The sequence below is a fragment of the Hipposideros armiger genome, unplaced genomic scaffold (genome assembly GCF_001890085.2).
Source record: "Hipposideros armiger isolate ML-2016 unplaced genomic scaffold, ASM189008v1 scaffold_31, whole genome shotgun sequence".
Taxonomy (NCBI): Eukaryota; Metazoa; Chordata; class Mammalia; order Chiroptera; family Hipposideridae; genus Hipposideros; species Hipposideros armiger.
The window spans coordinates 1,120,263-1,136,986 of NW_017731381.1; the positions used below are offsets into that span (position 1 = coordinate 1,120,263).

The window sequence follows — 16,724 nt, forward strand, 5'->3', positions numbered from 1 at the left end:
CTCACCCGGCAGTAGCTGCTCTCCACCTTCCCAGCCTCCTTCTCTGGTGTACCTTCACATTTCCCTCTGCTCTATCCTGACCCAAGCTATTCCTGTCCACGACTTGGCCTTTGCATAGGTTGCTCTTCCTCCTGGAGTGCCTTGCTTTCCTTTCCACAGGCCAGTCCCTCCTCATCTTTCAAGAATAGCATCGAACTAGAAGCCTTTCCTAATATTGCCCCCGCCGCCACCACTGGTGAGTTGGATGAGCCTCCCCCATCCCAGTGTTCCCATAGCAACTGGTAGCTGGCCACCTCTTCCTTGTTATTCCTTGTACCTCATGGTAACAGTTGGGGAATGTCTGTCTTGTTATCAGACTAGGAGCTCCTCCAAAATGATGATTAGGCTTATTAATATCTGTATCCCCAGGGCTTAGCATAGCACCTATCTACCACCATAGTTCCCACTCCCTCATTCCTCAGGGGATATTGGTTGAATGGATAAATGTCCTCGTCACAGAAAGGATGTCATCTGGAAGGAAGACAAAAGAAGTACATGAAAGTGGACTTCCCTCCTTGCCCCAGGCCCCATGGCTAGGCTCCTACATCCTTGTTGCCTATCCTCTCATTCCATGACTCAAGGGTTGCTAGCTTTCCTGTTTGTTCTCTTCTTTTTATTTTACAGATCTCAACCTTTTCTCAGCTGTTTAATTACCAGCAGGCAAAGGGTGCTTCTGGTTGCTAGTGGGGTTGCCAGCCTGATTCCCCTTTCTGGGGGTGTCAAACAGGTTTCTTTTCTGAGGGTGTCCAAATCTCAAAAGGGCAGCAGGTCCTTAGGCAAGGCACCACGGGCAGGGAGAACTGCCAGAAGACACTGCTGCCCCCAAACTGGCCAAGCCAAGACTGTGCCAGTATCCTAGGTCTAAATGCTAGGAGGGGCATCTAGGTGCCATAACATGAGGGACTCAGGGCCGGGGGGGGCACAGAGATAATAGAGGCCTTGAGACTGCCCAGCAATCAAGTGTAGATTAGGACTGAGTGTCACTTAGAGCTCTTGGTCTTAAGTGACCTGTCAGAGCTCCATTAAGCAAAAGGGGTAATTTATTTAAAGGTACAGGAACAGGAGTGAAATAAGGCTTCAGGGGATGCTAGGAACCAGGACCCTGAACTCCGTCAGGGCCTTCTGTTGTCTTTTTTCCTTCAGTTGCTGATTGCACATCTCTTCTGCAGGCCCTCTTGCTGAGTGCTGAACATCAAGTGCTAAGCAAGATAGACGAGGTCCTCACCCATCAATAGGGGAGATCGACACAAAATCACTAATAACCCACATGAATAACTTCATTGTGATAAATGTTACAAAGGAAAAAGACACTCTATGAGGGGCACTTTATCTGGGTGGGGAAGAGGGAGACACTGTGTGTGTTTGTGTGGGGTCACTTTGAGAAAGTGATATTAAGGTTGAGTTTTGAAGTATTCACAACGTGTTTACCACTAGATGAGACAGAGATGATTTCAGTGGTTCACGAATGAACACTTTCTGTATTTATTTGTAAATGATTTCATAGACATTATTATTTCATCGATAGTATTATTTAGGATGAAGCTAAATAAAGAAAGGGAGCAATTAAAATAAGTAATAATACCAGTGGAAGCGGTAATAGATATGGCAAAATTCACAAAGATCACACTTGAATTAAGCAGGTCATGCAGGGCCTTGGCAACTGCTGTAAGGATTCTGAATTTATACTAAGAGCGACGGGAACTACTGTGGGAAGGGTATAATGATTACATCTCTGTTGAGATCGCTTTGGGTACTGTTGGCCAGCAGCTCGTGAGAGGGCCAGAAGAGAAGCAGGCACCCGTTAGTATATTTTTAATAATCTAAGCAAGAGTTAGTGCCAACTTGGACAGGTGTACGTGGGCAGGGGAGAAAGGTAGATGGACTGAAAAGGTGCCAGCAGCTGGACCGGTGAAAAATGAGGGAGAGGAAGATGTCCAGGGTGGAGCTTTTCTAGCCGGGCGGAGGAGGAAGATGGTGAGTTCTGCCCTGGAGAAGCTTGTGAGGTATCCAAGTGTAGATGTCAGGTAGGTGGTTGTAGGTCACTTATCTCTGACACACAGTTTAACTTTAGTAAAATAGGCAACCTCACAGAGCTAGAGTGTATATTCGGACCGGCGTACACAGTTCTGCTCCCCTTTGCCCCACAGCGTGTTCGAGATCTAGTGGTGGACACAGCCATGTCGCGTTTACCCCAAGGTCTGGCTCTGTTTGGCCCCTTGCGCCTCCCCTTTCTCTGCACAGTCCCTGGCTCACAGTAGTTGCTCAGTGTATGTGGAATGCACGAGTGAAATTAGGCCTCTTGTGACCCAGGGTTACATGGACCCGGCTGAAAACTAGAGCTGAACCAGACCTTTGGTTAGTGGTAAAATGAAAATAAATTTTAGGAAATGGACATGAAATAATACAGAAGTTGGAAAGCCTGGACAAAGGCTGGGGCGGAGGCCCCTTCCACCGAGCGGCCTCGGGGTCTGGTTGGCGAGCGAGGAATCGCTGGTGAGAGGTCTGGGGCCTCGGCCGCCAAGGTACCCGCAGTTCCCGGGAGACGCAGGGACGGAATGCCAGCTCCGCCCGGGCCTGGTGTGGTCCCGCCGCCGCCTTTAAAGGCCCACCACGTGGCCGCGCTACTAGCCCGGGTCCGGAGGCGGTGTCCAGACTACGCCTGCGCGCTGCGTAGCACAGGCGACAGGGGTTCCGAAAAAGAGAGCTGGGAGAGGAAGGGTAGGTTGCGCAGGGTGGGCGGCCTTGGGAGGAGTCGGCTCCCTATGCAAATCCCAGCGTCGCGCGTGGGGTGGGGGCGGGGCTTGCGATGCAAAACCAGGTCCGCCTTTTGGAAACGCGAGGGGGCGGGCCCCGCAACCCTCGGCCTCTTTCTGCGAGTCTCTGACGTCACCGACGTCCCGTTTAAAACCGGCCGCGCAGGCGCAGTGGGCCGAAATGCGAACTTAGGCTGTTACACAACTGCTGGGGTCTGCTCTCGCCGCCCGCCTGGCAGTCAGTAAGCGTCGCCGCCACTGTCGCTGCCTCAGCGGTTCCGGGAGTGTCAGACTCGCCGCCGCCGCTTATCCGCGTTCCCGGGAGCCCCCGAGAGCTCCCGTTCGCCCGCACAGGCCGGTCCCGACCGTCTGCGTCTCCTCGGCGCCCCTTGCTGCCCGACTCGCTCGGCGCTCCAGCAGACATGAGTGGCGACCATCTCCACAACGATTCCCAGGTACAACCCGACCTCCTGGCCCCGCCTTGTCCCTCCGCGACCCCGGCCCTGCCGCCTTGACAGGCCGGAGCCCCCGGCCAGGGGCGGCCGGCCAGCGGAGAGCACCTCGCTAGGCCCCAGGCGAAAGCCCCGAAGTTACAGTTTGGGGAGATGGCTGCCCCTTCAGGCCGTTCCCGGGGCCCCCTCATCCCTGGGGGCGCAGGGTGGGCTAGGCCGCCGGCCGCGCGCGCTCGCCGCCGGCGGGGTTAATGTGCCTGTTGTTTCATATTCCTTCCTTTTCTCTCTCCAGATCGAAGCGGATTTCCGATTGAATGGTGAGTGTGCCCTCCGCTCTGACCCCGGGTCCCCCAGCCGCCGGCCGCCTACCTCGCGCCCGGCCAGAGCCGGGCAGAGGACAGACATGGCGTCCCAGAGACTAAGTCCCGGCTCCTCGCTCACCGGCCCCATTGTTCCCATCGGGCGGCCTCTGGACCCCCTTTCCGGGGACCCCAGCCCCCCCAAATCGCGGCCCTCCCGAGAGGGGGCAACGGAGACCCTGTGTCGCCTGCCGCCGGGCCTCGGGCCGCCTTTCCGGGCCCGGATTTCTCCCGGGAAAGTCGCCTTGTCGACAGTCGGGACTTAGTCTCTGCGCCATTTTCTTTTTCTCTCTGCTCTCCTTTCTGTGCCTGTGTCTCTTTCTCTCCCTCCCTCGGCTCCTTCCTTGAGCTGCCCAGAAAGAGCTTTCTGCAGAGCAAAGCCGTATAAATCACAGATCTCACCAGAGAGGGAAGGGTGGGAGACTGAATTGTTACTATTTTTTTCCAAAAACTTTATTTTGAGGGTTATTCCCTTTCTGCTGCTTGTTTCCTTTTCTGCTTCCAGAATGAAAGCTACCCTTTGGCAACTGTTGATTTTTTTTTTTTTAAGTAAGATGTTTGTGATAAGAATTATAGCTCTAAAACTAAAGCCACCCTTTGTTGAGTTCTTCATATTTTGAGATTGTTTTTCCCAAGTTGTGTTCTTTGCATAGGTAGTAGAACCTCGCTTCGAAAAGTTTGCAAGTTCTCTATGGGCCATCCACTGTAAATCTTGGACTTGGGCATATTAATTAAAAAAAAAAGAAAAAGAAAAATTAAAGTGTTAATGAGTAGAACTTTTCAATGTGGCTGAGGCTCCTAAGACAGTGTTTTATTAGAAACCCAAGTGCACTACTTGTCAGGAGGAAAGGTTGCTGAGCATCGTGTATTGCCCCTTTCTTTCGGGCTGTGGGGAAGGAAAAAAGGATTTTATTTAAAACAAAGAGTGGCCGGCACTCACCCCTGCTTCCTGTTCATTCTTTTTCAGACGCCACTGTTTTTCAGGAATCAAGAGCTAGCTTTTCCCAGATCTTTATGTTTTGAACCTGTTCAGCCAAATCAAGGGATTTATTCTTTGAATGTTTCCACTTCAGTTACCCAAAGATTCCTCCAATAAAAAGCTCACTGCAGGCTTTTCAATAACCTGGGTGAAGGAAAAGGTACCCTCTGTGGTGTGCTGGGAATTCCCACTGATTCTGATGGCACATAATCCTGCTCAATTGAGTTTGGGTTCCGGGAACCTCTCCAATGGGAGAAGCTGATGAGTAGGTTTTCTGATGTTGTAATCAGCAGTCCATCATGTTAGCGTGCTCGAGTGAGAGAGCAGCCTTATGTTCAGATTTTGAAGTGGGGCATCCAGCATGAGATGGTACTCGGTGAGAAGGGAATCTGGTTAAAGAAAAGTGTAGCATTTCTTGAGCACCTAATATGGGCTAAACACTGTTCGGTGCTAGAGCGAACCTTCAGCCACAGTGCTGCGCTTGCCTTCAATCCAGTCTCTGGGGGAGACGTACTTAGTTAATTATACAGTAGGTGCTTGGGAATATGTACACCCAAAATGCTTTGGGAGACTAGGGGACTTAATTTTGTCTGGGGGGTGGGGAAATTTCTCAGGAGGTGACTTCTGAGCTGGGTGTTATGCAAGACGAGGTGCTGAGTGTCAGGGATTGGAGTATTTTTTAATTGTTTAGCCAACCTATCAGGCTTGTAAGAGAGGGAGATGAGGCTCCTATAGTAAGAAAATTGCAGAGTATAAATATGTTTCCCTGGGATGTGAGAGCAAAGAGGATGTGGCAGGTAAGGATGTAAAAAGTCCTTTTGACCTCTCTTGGAGGAAGGTAGGATCTTAATACAGAAAAAAATGATCTTTTGACTTTCAGACTGGACTGAGTAGGTAATATGTTTAGCAATGAAACAAAGTTTAGGCCTTTCTCCTCAGAAAGTTAACCTCCATTCATGGTTCTCATCTAAATTACACAAAGGAACTACTGAATATGTGAATGATTGTGGGCTGGGTAGGTTATTGATCTTTAGTGCTGTTTTTAATAGAGAGTGAAGTAAACTGGCTATACTGACTTTAGAATGTGTTTGTTCATGTGTAATAGCAATAGTTGCTCATATTTATTGAATCCTGTCTGCCAGGGAAAAATCTCAGCTCTTTCCATGGATCATCTCATTTAACCCTCAGAAGCACCCTTCTGAGTTTTAGGTACCATTATTTCTATTTTATAGATAGGGAAACTGAGGCTTAGGCGTATTACTAGCTTGCCCAAGGACGGTGAGTTGGACACTCCAAAGCTCACAAGCTTAGCCTCTGTGCTATATACGTGATTCTCTGCTTTCTTACAGAGCTGAAAAAGGCAAGAGGGAAGGATTTGATAATTTGTCATTTGCTTGCTTTTAATCTAAACCTACTCCTTCAAGAGAAGAAGCACTCTTAACTGTCTCCCTACTACGCTAAGGGTCTGGCACTGGAGTGATTACCTTTGTAAATATTGTATAGAAGAAAGATGTAGAGTTAGTTATTGTGCTTGCTCTATTAAGTAATACACTGGTAATCTGGATTGATTTATGTCACTACAAAAGACAGTTTTTAAAAAATTAAAATGTTTAATTATGCTCAGACATGTCATTCTTTGTATTGCTTGAGTTTGGATTTAAGTGGACCTACCTAACTCTTCTTACAGATTAGCTGTTCAAATTCATATATTATTAAAACAGACATCCTTCATTTTGCTATCATCCTAAAAGATGTTTTGTGCCCTTTGGAGCTCATTCTTTACAGTAGTTAAAACTGTTGCTGTTCTTAAAGAATTTAGAATATTCTGGCCCATAATCAACTGGTGGGGAAATCTGTTGTCTGTGAGATGTATTGGGTTGTCGGAAAAGTCATGACGCATTTTTGCAACGAAAACCAAAAAATACGTCATGACTTTTCCGACAACCCAATATAATCTCTTAAGTGAAAAGACCTTTCTAAATGTTGGTAGCACTAGGTATAGGGGGCTAGTCATTGTTACAGTACTGTGCAAACCGCCGAGCTAAATGTAGAGTTGATAATGACAACATCAGGTTGGGGATAGTGATCCTTTTGTGGTTTCAAGTACTTGAAGTTTTTGTTTATCTACCTGGGGTGCCAGAAAAATGTATACAAGTGGACACTTGAGTCAACATTGCTCAAGCAGTAGTTCGCAGTAATCAGAAGTGTCTGAACGCTGATGGTAACCACTTTGAGCACCTCTTGTAATTGCAGAAGTCAAATGTGACTTGTATTCATCTTTTGTTGTTGGTATATATTGAGTATTACAATTTTAATATAGTTTTCCTTTCTTAAAATGTGTATGCGTTTTTTTGGCACCCTCTATTTTGGAGTAGGGGGGTTCTTCCTCCCTAGCATGAGCACAGTATAATGCTTGATTCTATCAGTGATTCTGAGAAATGCTACATGGGATTGTAGTTTGACATCATCTTTTGTTGATTCTGGTTAGTGTAATTGATTCAAATTGGATGGGGAATTGAATATAATCAGATGCTAACAGATAGCTGTACTTCTGTGCTGTTGGGCCAGGGTTGAGGTGGGGGATGGGAAGGCTGATGATGTGACTATCTGAAAATTTCCATCACGTTTTTAAAACTGCAAACTGATGGCACCTTCAGATGAAATCTGGCACATTTTCCTATTCAATCCCAGAACACTTAAACATTGGGCTCCAGTGTTGTCTTTCCTAGCACTGTAGCCAGACTCTGTGGGTCACCTTCTCAGAATTAGGGAGCTGCTGTAGAATCCTTATACTACATTTAGACATAAAACAAAGTTGTCTGTCAACATGTGCTTTTTATATTACCAGCATATCAACTCACAAACAAAGTTTAGATTCCAGTGTTCCTGGTAAAACAAGAAAAGCCAGGAGTTACTAAAGGAATCCGAAATACCTCATGGTTTAAAAGGTGAACAGTAGATAATATTGCTGTCGCCAACTCATACTTTTCTTTGGAAGTAAAGTAAAATGGAAAATAGGAACTCAGGGTCAGTCCCCAGATCTCATTTAACCAATGGTAGTGAAAAAAGAATTGAGTCTTTTTTTTTTTTTTTTAACATGAGCATAAAAATGGAGAATTGTGGGAGTTTGAAAAAGAGACTTGTTAATTTATTTGTTCTGGGTCTTAGTGAATTAGTATCCATTTATACTATACAGTGCCAGGGATTCTTAACATATCTTAAAGCTTATATTCCAAAATTAAGCTGTTGGGTTTTATTATTTGTTTTTGGTGTGTGTGTGTGTGTGTGTGTGTGTGTGTGTGTTGGAGGAAGGAGGGGGGTGCAAAAAATGTCTGCCTTTTGAGCCTGTAAATAAGTTACAGAAAGCTTTGTGTCGTATATTAATTATAGTAACAGTTATCCTCTACAGCTAATGGTATGGAACATAATTCTATTGTACTTTCTGGATGTATCATTTTAGGAGCCTTCAGATTATATTGAAATTGTTATTTCGTATGAGTTGGGTGTGAATGCATATGTACGTTACAGATCTTTAACAACTTCTGCCATACTTTCAGTGCAAAATAAAATTGGTTTTCTTCAAACCCAAAGCTGTTTCCCCAGAAGCATGTTTTGTAAGGGATTGCATCCTTTTTATATGAAAGTGTTGAACTCCAATAAAGTTTGGGGTTCACTTGGGAAAATGGATGCAATTGTAATTATTTGCATTTGAATAAGGCTATGGAAATGATTGAAATGATTATTTGATGTGGGACCTGGAATTAAACCCTCTTGAAAGAAAAGTAAAATACAATCCATTGCATTTGGAGGTGGAAGAGAGTCAGTTGAGTGACTGTTCTGTGTCCTGTGGTTTAGTTTATTTGACGGCTCCTTAAATATTTTGAAACCATTAACTTTGCATAATAAAGGCATTGGGTAAACAGTTGAGAATTCGGCTTTTAAAGGTAACACGTTTGGGATGGGAGAAGTTCCTAACTGGCCCTTAAGAAGTGGATGAGGCATTTTAAGGGAAGCTTTTGATTGTGTTTAAACTTTGGGTGGTAATAGCTGGGACACATCTTTTCTATTTCTATACCTGGTAAATCTGAAGTTTGAGAAGCAGCTTTCCATCCCCATGGCTTCAGGCCAGTATGTGAAGTAGGAAATTAAAATAGAGTCCATCTCAAGGAATAATTAGCGTTTTGCCAACCCCCACCCTTTCTCCACAACCTGCCTATCTAGATGTGCGCAGTGTGCTGTGTGTTGATAGCATAGGGCCTGGGAACTATGGAGGGGAATAAAGGTGGGGAGGAGTGGTAGCCTCGAATTTATTAGGTGGGCAAAAGCTTATAGTGGAATGTCTGTTGGATATTAATGGTATTTTTGGTAGTGTTATAGGAAATAACTAATAATTTGCCTAAATGATTTAACAGCAAATAAACATTAACATGATTTTTTATTTTGTATGTTCAAGAAAGATTCTAAATTTTTTTCAAACTTGAGAGAGTGACGTTGCTGATTATCTTGAGTATATCTCTAGGTTATATAGGTTGTAATATCATTAAGCTATGTTACTCATCATTATCAAAGTCCGTATTAAGTGTCTTATCATTTATGTCTCTAAATTTTAGTAAAGAAAGAAATTCCAAGGAAGCTAGGCAATTATAAGTTCTAAAATTTTTGGTAGGTATTCATTTTTAATTTGTCTTAAGTTTTTAGATCCACTCAGTTATCCCTGCTATATTTACCATATATATATATATATATACATATATATATATGTGTGTGTGTGTATATATATATATATACATACTCGAGAATTTTTACCACACCAAGAAAGGAAAAAAATTTTTCTTTTTACACCTTTTTACCTCCCCTTTTTGGTAGTATACTGCCTTTCAGTTTCCAGAAACCTTCCTCAGACTGTCATTTGTAAGCTTTTAATACAGATGTCACAGCCTACCCGTAATTACCTGCTGGTAGAGATAGCTTAGACCCCTTGCACCTGGAATGTTAGGTCTTCAAGAGATGCTTTGGTGTTAAGGCTGAAACCAGATTGCTATTGAAGGGTACACGTGATGAAGAGGAGGCTGTGGGGGAGACCCTGTGCTCTAGAGCAGCTGTGGTAGGATAGAAAATTGGAGTAGAAATCATAAAAATTGAGATAAATCCCTGTTCTTACTATGAATCTTGACCTGGCCACTATACCTTGTTTACTCATCTGTAAACAAGGATGATAGCTCTATGCTTCAGAAGCTATTGAGAATTAAATAAGTATATAAAGGTGCCTCTCTGCTCACGTTTTAAAATTAAATCAGACAGCTTCTACTATGAAATGGATCTTTATTTTAAATGTTAGGTTTGAAGTAGTGACATTGGTGACTCTTTCCTTCCTTCACTGGTATTCCTTGTTAACACTTTCAACCTGACATTTACACAGTGAACAGCGGCATATAACGAGAATTGGTGGAGTCTTCACCTCACTGAACTGCATAGCCTACACCGATCTCTTCCGACTGTTAAGCAGTCACTGTAAAATAAAAGGGGGTGTATATCTCTGTCTAGGTTTGGGCTAAGTAGTAGCCAGTGTTATGTCTGGTTCCTAAGAACAAGTTTAGGCCTAGGAGATCCTTCCAGCTATAGAGAAGATGGGCTTAGAAATGAAGGTCATATATTGATGTGGCTATTTCTCAGCCCTTTAATAAAACTATGGATTTTCTATAAAACATAACCAGAGCTTTACCTTCCAGATGCATTTAATAAGTAAAGTGCCAAGTTCATTATTTGTAGTTTTTTTAAAAAAACCCACAAAACTCAGTCTGTAATTGTGTCAGCATGTTTTTTTTTCATTATTTTACTTCTTCCCCAAACGTTTTTAAAATGAGAAGACTGAGAGCACCTGCAAGTTACTTTAATTTTTCATTTATCCAGATGATTGCTTAAAGTGACCGACTCAGCTTTCTGTGAAATAGGAATTCTGGGAACAAACATGACTTAAATAATAAAGCTTAGGTGTGAAGTAGGAAAGTCCATGTGAACAGTTGTGCGTGAGTATAGGCATTGGGGAGCTTCCGTGACAAGATGTATCCAGTCAGCAGAAATTTCTGTAAGGCTCATAAGTCTGTCTAGCTAATGCTGATTATCGAACTGCCTTGAATTTGTTATTTTGAAAGTGCTCCTTAAAGAAACTAAAGTCAGTTCGGGGTGTGTTCACTGATGTCCATTAGATTAAGCCAGATGGGTCTTAGTAGAGATCTTATACCATTGATCAAAAGAATTGTCAGAGAAGCATCACAACAAGAGCAGACTTCAAAATTAACGTTCAATTAAAGGTAGGCCAGAGAAATTAATTTTGTAGAGTAGAAACTACAGAATAGGGTCTAATTTTAAAGAGTCTTCAAAGATAAAGTCTTGAAAAGATGAATATCTCAGGAACATATTGTTCTTAAAGTTTATGGGGGAAAAACCCGTGGGAAAGTGAATATTAATACGGAATGGCACTATATTGCCTTCAGTACATGAAAGCCTCCAAAATAGGATGGGATTTAAAAGTCTTCAGAACATTGGCCTTTTTCTCTCATTCATTTTTCTCTGAATAGCCTTGGTGGAGGGTATGTCTGTCCATCCCCCATCTCTCCTCCCCTGTCCCCTCTGCCCCCAAATCAGGCAACCACGATATGGTAGAAAAGACAGAGTCTGATTTGAGGGGATTGGGATTTGAGTTCTTGGGCTTCTGCTCAGTAGGCAGGTCTTTGAACAAGTTAATCTTGGGCCTTTAGTTCTTCGTCTGTGAACTAGGCCTAATACAAGGTTGGGGATTGAAGAGGACGTAAGGATCACTTTAGGAAAGTTAAAGCTTAGAGCAAAATTTTTAGGTTCTTGCCAATCCTTAAAACCCAAACACCTCTTTCAGAGATTGTTTCATTAACCTCTTGTACAAAGGGAAACATCTTTAATTTCTTTAAATTTGGGTATTGTGAGACGTTACCTAAGGGGGAGGGTCGCTAGGGAGCCTTGATACTGTTGCTGTGAATCTGAGACAGCCTGGCTCAGAAGGGTACAGACTTGCTTTGACTTCGTGGCCGTGTATAAAGCACTGTGTTTCTCATAAATTAAATTACAGTTTAAGAATCTTTTGGCAGCAAATAACTTTTCCCCCTTTGCACTTGGGATGGTGCAGTATTTATAGCTCTACTTAGGAAACTAAAAATTTCATGTTTAATTGCAAATGGAAATTTTAAGTTGCCACATTCATTAATTCAAACATTCAGAAAGTAAATACCAGTAACCACTAGGCACAGATGAACAAGACAAACCCATATGGCTCTCAGAACGAACATTTTGAAGTTAGTACGTTGTAGGTCTGTGCACTCTCTTTTTCTGTTAAGAGTCCATGTTTTTCATTGGGCCTCAGTACAAAGGCTCCTATCATACCAGGATGAATGGGGATGGAAGGTACTTTCTGGCAGTTAATACTTTACTATTAGTGAAAGAGCGTGATATCTCTATTTATTCCCAATCCTAGGAGGGTTTTTTGTTTGTTTGTTTGGTTGGTTGGTTTTAAAGATTGTAAACCTCTAGGCCCTTATATTTCTAAGGATGTCCAAACTCATAACTTCTAGAAAAAAAAAATTTTAAGAATATTTATAAGCTCATTAAACCTTTTCACCTATAATAGAAGAATAGTTTAAAGTTCTGTGATTTTCTTTCTCATTATCTTTTTGTGTCAGACACCTGTATTGCATGGATTTTAGGAAAGGAGTAATCAGGGTTTCCTGAATAGGTAAATTTGTCAGAGTCACTAGAAATGTAATAAAGTGTGAAATCATCCTCGTAAATTTGAAGAACTAAATTCTTAGAGATTAGACTCTGTACTTACAGTCCTGGGAAACTAATTTTATGAAACAGTTTGAATATATTACTGTTGTTACTTCTTCCTAGTCCATGCAGTGTATTGATATGGGCACCACACTGAAGCTGTTAAATGCCTCAGAGGAAGAGTCGCAGTTCCTAGTGGTATCAGTTACAGTGATTCGAATACTAGAAAAGTGATCGAGACTAAGTGTTAAGACTTACTGTGCCTTATTCTTAAAATCCGTGCATTTTCACAGGAATGGATGCAATGTCAGTAGTTCTTTTAATATTTAACATCAGAAATAAACAAGAGCCTCTTAGGTAATTGATCATATCTCAGGATGTCTTTCTTCAATTGTCCTGACTCCGGTTAACTGGGAAAGGAAAGAGGAGGGAGCAGGAGGAGCACAGATTGACTAGTCCTTGTAACTGCTGGCTTCTTGCACTTCCAAGTGAAACGTCCCCAAGGCCAGACACCCCAACTCTGAGAAGTCCCCCAGTTAGTCCCCTTAGCAGTACAGAAGCCCAGGGCAGCTGGGGTGGGCTCTGTGAAGGCTCCGCTGGTGATAGTTTGATCATAGTTATTACTTTTCTCCCCTTAAGTATCAAATCACCTTCTTTCTTGAATGCAGTGTGATAAAAAAATAAGCACTGCAGCAGTTCTTTATAGTCCTTTGTCGATGTCAGCAGCACCCTAATCTCAGAATGTCAGGAAAGTTGTCTATTAGTAGAAGTGTGCTTGTTTTCTTTGTGGGCAAATGAGAAGCTAAAATTTTTCTCTTTATAGCCCTGAAAATACGAAGAATTCCTTTAGAACTGGAGCTAACCTCTAGAATTTAGATGTCAGGTAGTGTTTATGTTGAGCTAAAATTTTTAGGGGACTAAAGTTATACAGTATGGTGAAATGTGCCCAGAAGTGACTGAAAACCTAGTAAAAGTGTTTGTATATGTAAAACTAGGAAAATATCAAGCAGCATTGTACATATGTACATATGCATGCCAGTAGGTATTTATGGTACAAAAGTGAAGATATTTTGCTAAGGACTTTTATTGAAAACTTGATTTTTTAAAAAGCCTTCTGCGGCAACCCTGTTTCCCAGAAATAAAGTTCAGTTTGCATTCTTCTCCCACAACTCTACGATCATGTTTTGTTCTATTCACGTATTTCTTTTTACCCTGGAATGCCTCTTAGTCTTTAGAAGTTGGTACGGTTTAGATAAGTGTACCCAGTACGTCTCCATTTTCACTACCTGTTTTTTTAGGAAGGCACCAAGTATTGTAAACTCTTTGAGGGTTAGAAACATCTCCGCGTGCTTCATTCAGTATTGAAGGCATAGACCTTTTTAGTGAAGTCTGCCTGCAGTCACCACTTCACCCCAGGCCAGAAGCAGCCACTTTTCTCTGGCTTTCACTGAGCCCTTGCTGCTTGTCCTGTTCCAATTTTTTCATTCTAGTCTGAAGAAATTTACATGTTTGGTTACTTACTAGGAAGTGGGCAAGAGCATTGTCTCATTCTATATGGTCAATATACAGATTTCAGCAACTGTTTTGTGAAAAGGGAACCTCTCTCTTCTAGCTGCCAGCTGGGAATCAAGTGAGAAACATTGAGAGCTGTACTCTAAAATTTTCATTCTTCTCCAGCTAATATGTGTAAGAATCACCTGGGAGTATTTGGTAAAAATACATATCCCTAGTTGATTAGTGAAGCATACTGAGAAACCTGCATTTTAAATATATCTAAGAATCCCAAATGATTCTGATAAATACAGGTGACCCATAAGTCACTTTTGGAGAAACTGAGCTATCTGGACTTTATGTCTTATTTAGCTGAGACATGTGTTTTGCTTCATCTGATTAAGGTATTTCATTGGTCAAGCTGTTAAGCTTACAGGATTTTTAAAAAGGATCAGAATAGCGTTTTCCAATATATGTTTATAAAAGCTTGATACTTATCCTACTCTAATTTAAATAAACATTTTCTAGCTTTCCATGAGCATTTACCTAAATAGCAGAAATATTTAACTGCCTTTGCAGTTGTTTTACTATGTATCATATTGGGATTCTAATCCTTTCTCCTACTTCCATGGTTAACAAGCCATTATTTGATCCTGATGTTATCTTTTAGGATTGGGTGACTAAGAGGAGCACAGAGAGTGAGAGGCTGTTTTCATGCTACTGTTCCTAGGAGAGGGTTAAGGCAGGGCTTTAGAAGGTAAGTGGAGGTACCAGCATACTAGTTTAGTGGAATGCTGAGGATCTCATTTTTGGAGGTCACTAACCTGAAGATTAAATCAGAGGTCTTCAGCTGCTGATATCTGTGATTGAAAAGGAGGACTCGAATAGAGCAGTGGCTCTTAAAGTGTGGTTTCCTGACCAGCAGCATCAGCATTGTCTGAGAACTTGTTGGAAATGCAAACTCTTGAGCCTCCTCCAGACCTACTGGCTCTAACTCTGGGCGTGGGGGCTCAGCCATCTAGGTTTTAATGAGTCAAGCAGCTGATCTGATGCACACTCAAATTTCAGAAGCAGTTGAATCGAGTGCGATTTGAAGTTCACTTTCTCCTGCTGAGCCTCAGTTTTAGGCAGAATGAAAGACAATTGACAAAGTCCACATGCTCACCAGTGAAATACAGACTTTGGAGTTGGATAAACTTGGGTTCAGCTCTTGTTAGCTGAGTGGCCCTGAGCAAGTCACAACTCGGATCCTAGTTTTCTCATCTGTGAAAGTAGGGATAATTACTTCAGAGTCATGTAAAAGAGCGCCTAATAGTAGTTAGTACTGCGATTTCCCCAAAGTCAAATGATTGACAAGAATAAGATAAGTTGACTGATAAAATAAACTACTGGTCAAATTCTTTAGTCTTGACATTTATATGATGCCTAGAACTAGTTGCTTAGTGATTCAGCCTCTTAAGCAGTGTTCTTGTTTTTTCACAAAGCCCGTGGTTGGGCTTCAGTACTTGTTCAATAGTTGTACTTATAGTTATGAAGTTGGAGTAATTGCAAATGGGAGGAGCTTTCTCTGGAGCATAAAAAGGAGCCAGTTACCTAATTAGCACCAGAAAGGCTTCTAAAGAACATATGTGTGTTCAGGCTACAGCCCAGAGGATGTTCTGTGCATTTCAAGCACAGTCAATAGTGATACACTAGTCTAGACAGAAAGGGCCCCTTGGTTGAATTAGTAGTGATAGGATGTATGAAGCAACACATCAACACATCTGACAGCTTTATGGCCAGAAAAGTTGTGGCCTTGGGGACATTTTGAGGCCCATGCCTATTGGAAACAAAGGCAGCTGAGACTGCGCTGTGGATTCCTCTGCCTAGGCAGGAGGTTTGTAGTCACTTTCACTACCTCCCAGGCTTTAAAGTCTCACTTAGTAGAAGCAGAGGAGCACAAGCCAGCAGGAATGGGCCTGTCCTAACTGAGCTGGCCCTAGAAGGTACCTTTTCAGGTTAGACAAGTCCCTTTTCAGTTTCGCCTCCTGGGAAAGGAGAAGCATTTTCAGTGTTGGGGTGTCCTTGTGAAAATGTGATTCACTGAATAAGAGTATGTGGAATGCAAATACCCATCTTAAGCGTCTTGTACTAGTTCATTATTGTTGGAGGCAAGAGTAAAAAATTCCAACTCTGTCTTGGGTCTGGAGAACAAAGATGAGCTAGTAAAATGGGATTTGTTTGTCGTATTCCCGCAGCTTAGAGCAGTTGCTCTATCTAGGTGAGACTTAGACCTCAGTGGACTCCTTAGACCTTAGTTGAAATGTTCTCTGAGCAGCACTCAGCAGCTCTGGCTCTCCAGGGGCTCTGCTGCAGGGGCCTGCCTGCTCTAGAGACGGCCAGTTTAGCCAGGCACACTCAGCACGGAGCCTTGCCGTGTCGGAAAACGGCCCCTGACTGGGCTCCAGCAGGGAGTGGACAGTGCTAGGCTAGGAGTTCAGAACAAAGCAATTCTCAGTCCTGGCCTTGTCAGCTGTGACCAGTGAAAATCACACTATATGGTGCTCCCTACCACCAAAAGGAAGGCGTTGACTTGGATCCAAGATGCATTTCAGTCCATACTGATTGAGATAGAACTTTATGTGAAGATGGAACTGTTCATAACTCTGGTGCCCCATATGGTAGCTGCTAGCCATTTGAGACTATTGAGCCTTTGAAATGTGGCAAGTGTGGCCAAAAAACTTAATTTTTAAATTTTATTTTACTTAAGATTAAAGTAGCTACATGTGGATGGTGGCTACCATACTGGACAGCACGGCTCTAGATAAAATTTGCAAAGTAAGAGCAAAGAAACTCAGGTTTAGATTTTGCTTGG

The 16,724-nt window shown here is 42.8% G+C and overlaps 1 protein-coding gene across 1 annotated transcript in view; it reads left to right on the top strand.

Moving 5' to 3' along the window:
* Window positions 1-2,959: 2,959 nt before the first annotated feature.
* Window positions 2,960-16,724, top strand: part of TOP1 (DNA topoisomerase I) — a 104,133-nt gene continuing 90,368 nt past the window's right edge. The window contains exons 1-2 of the mRNA XM_019636901.1: window positions 2,960-3,247; window positions 3,537-3,561. Of these exons, the coding sequence (XP_019492446.1) occupies window positions 3,215-3,247; window positions 3,537-3,561 (58 nt within the window). The 5' untranslated portion in view covers window positions 2,960-3,214. The remainder of the gene's footprint in view (window positions 3,248-3,536; window positions 3,562-16,724) is intronic.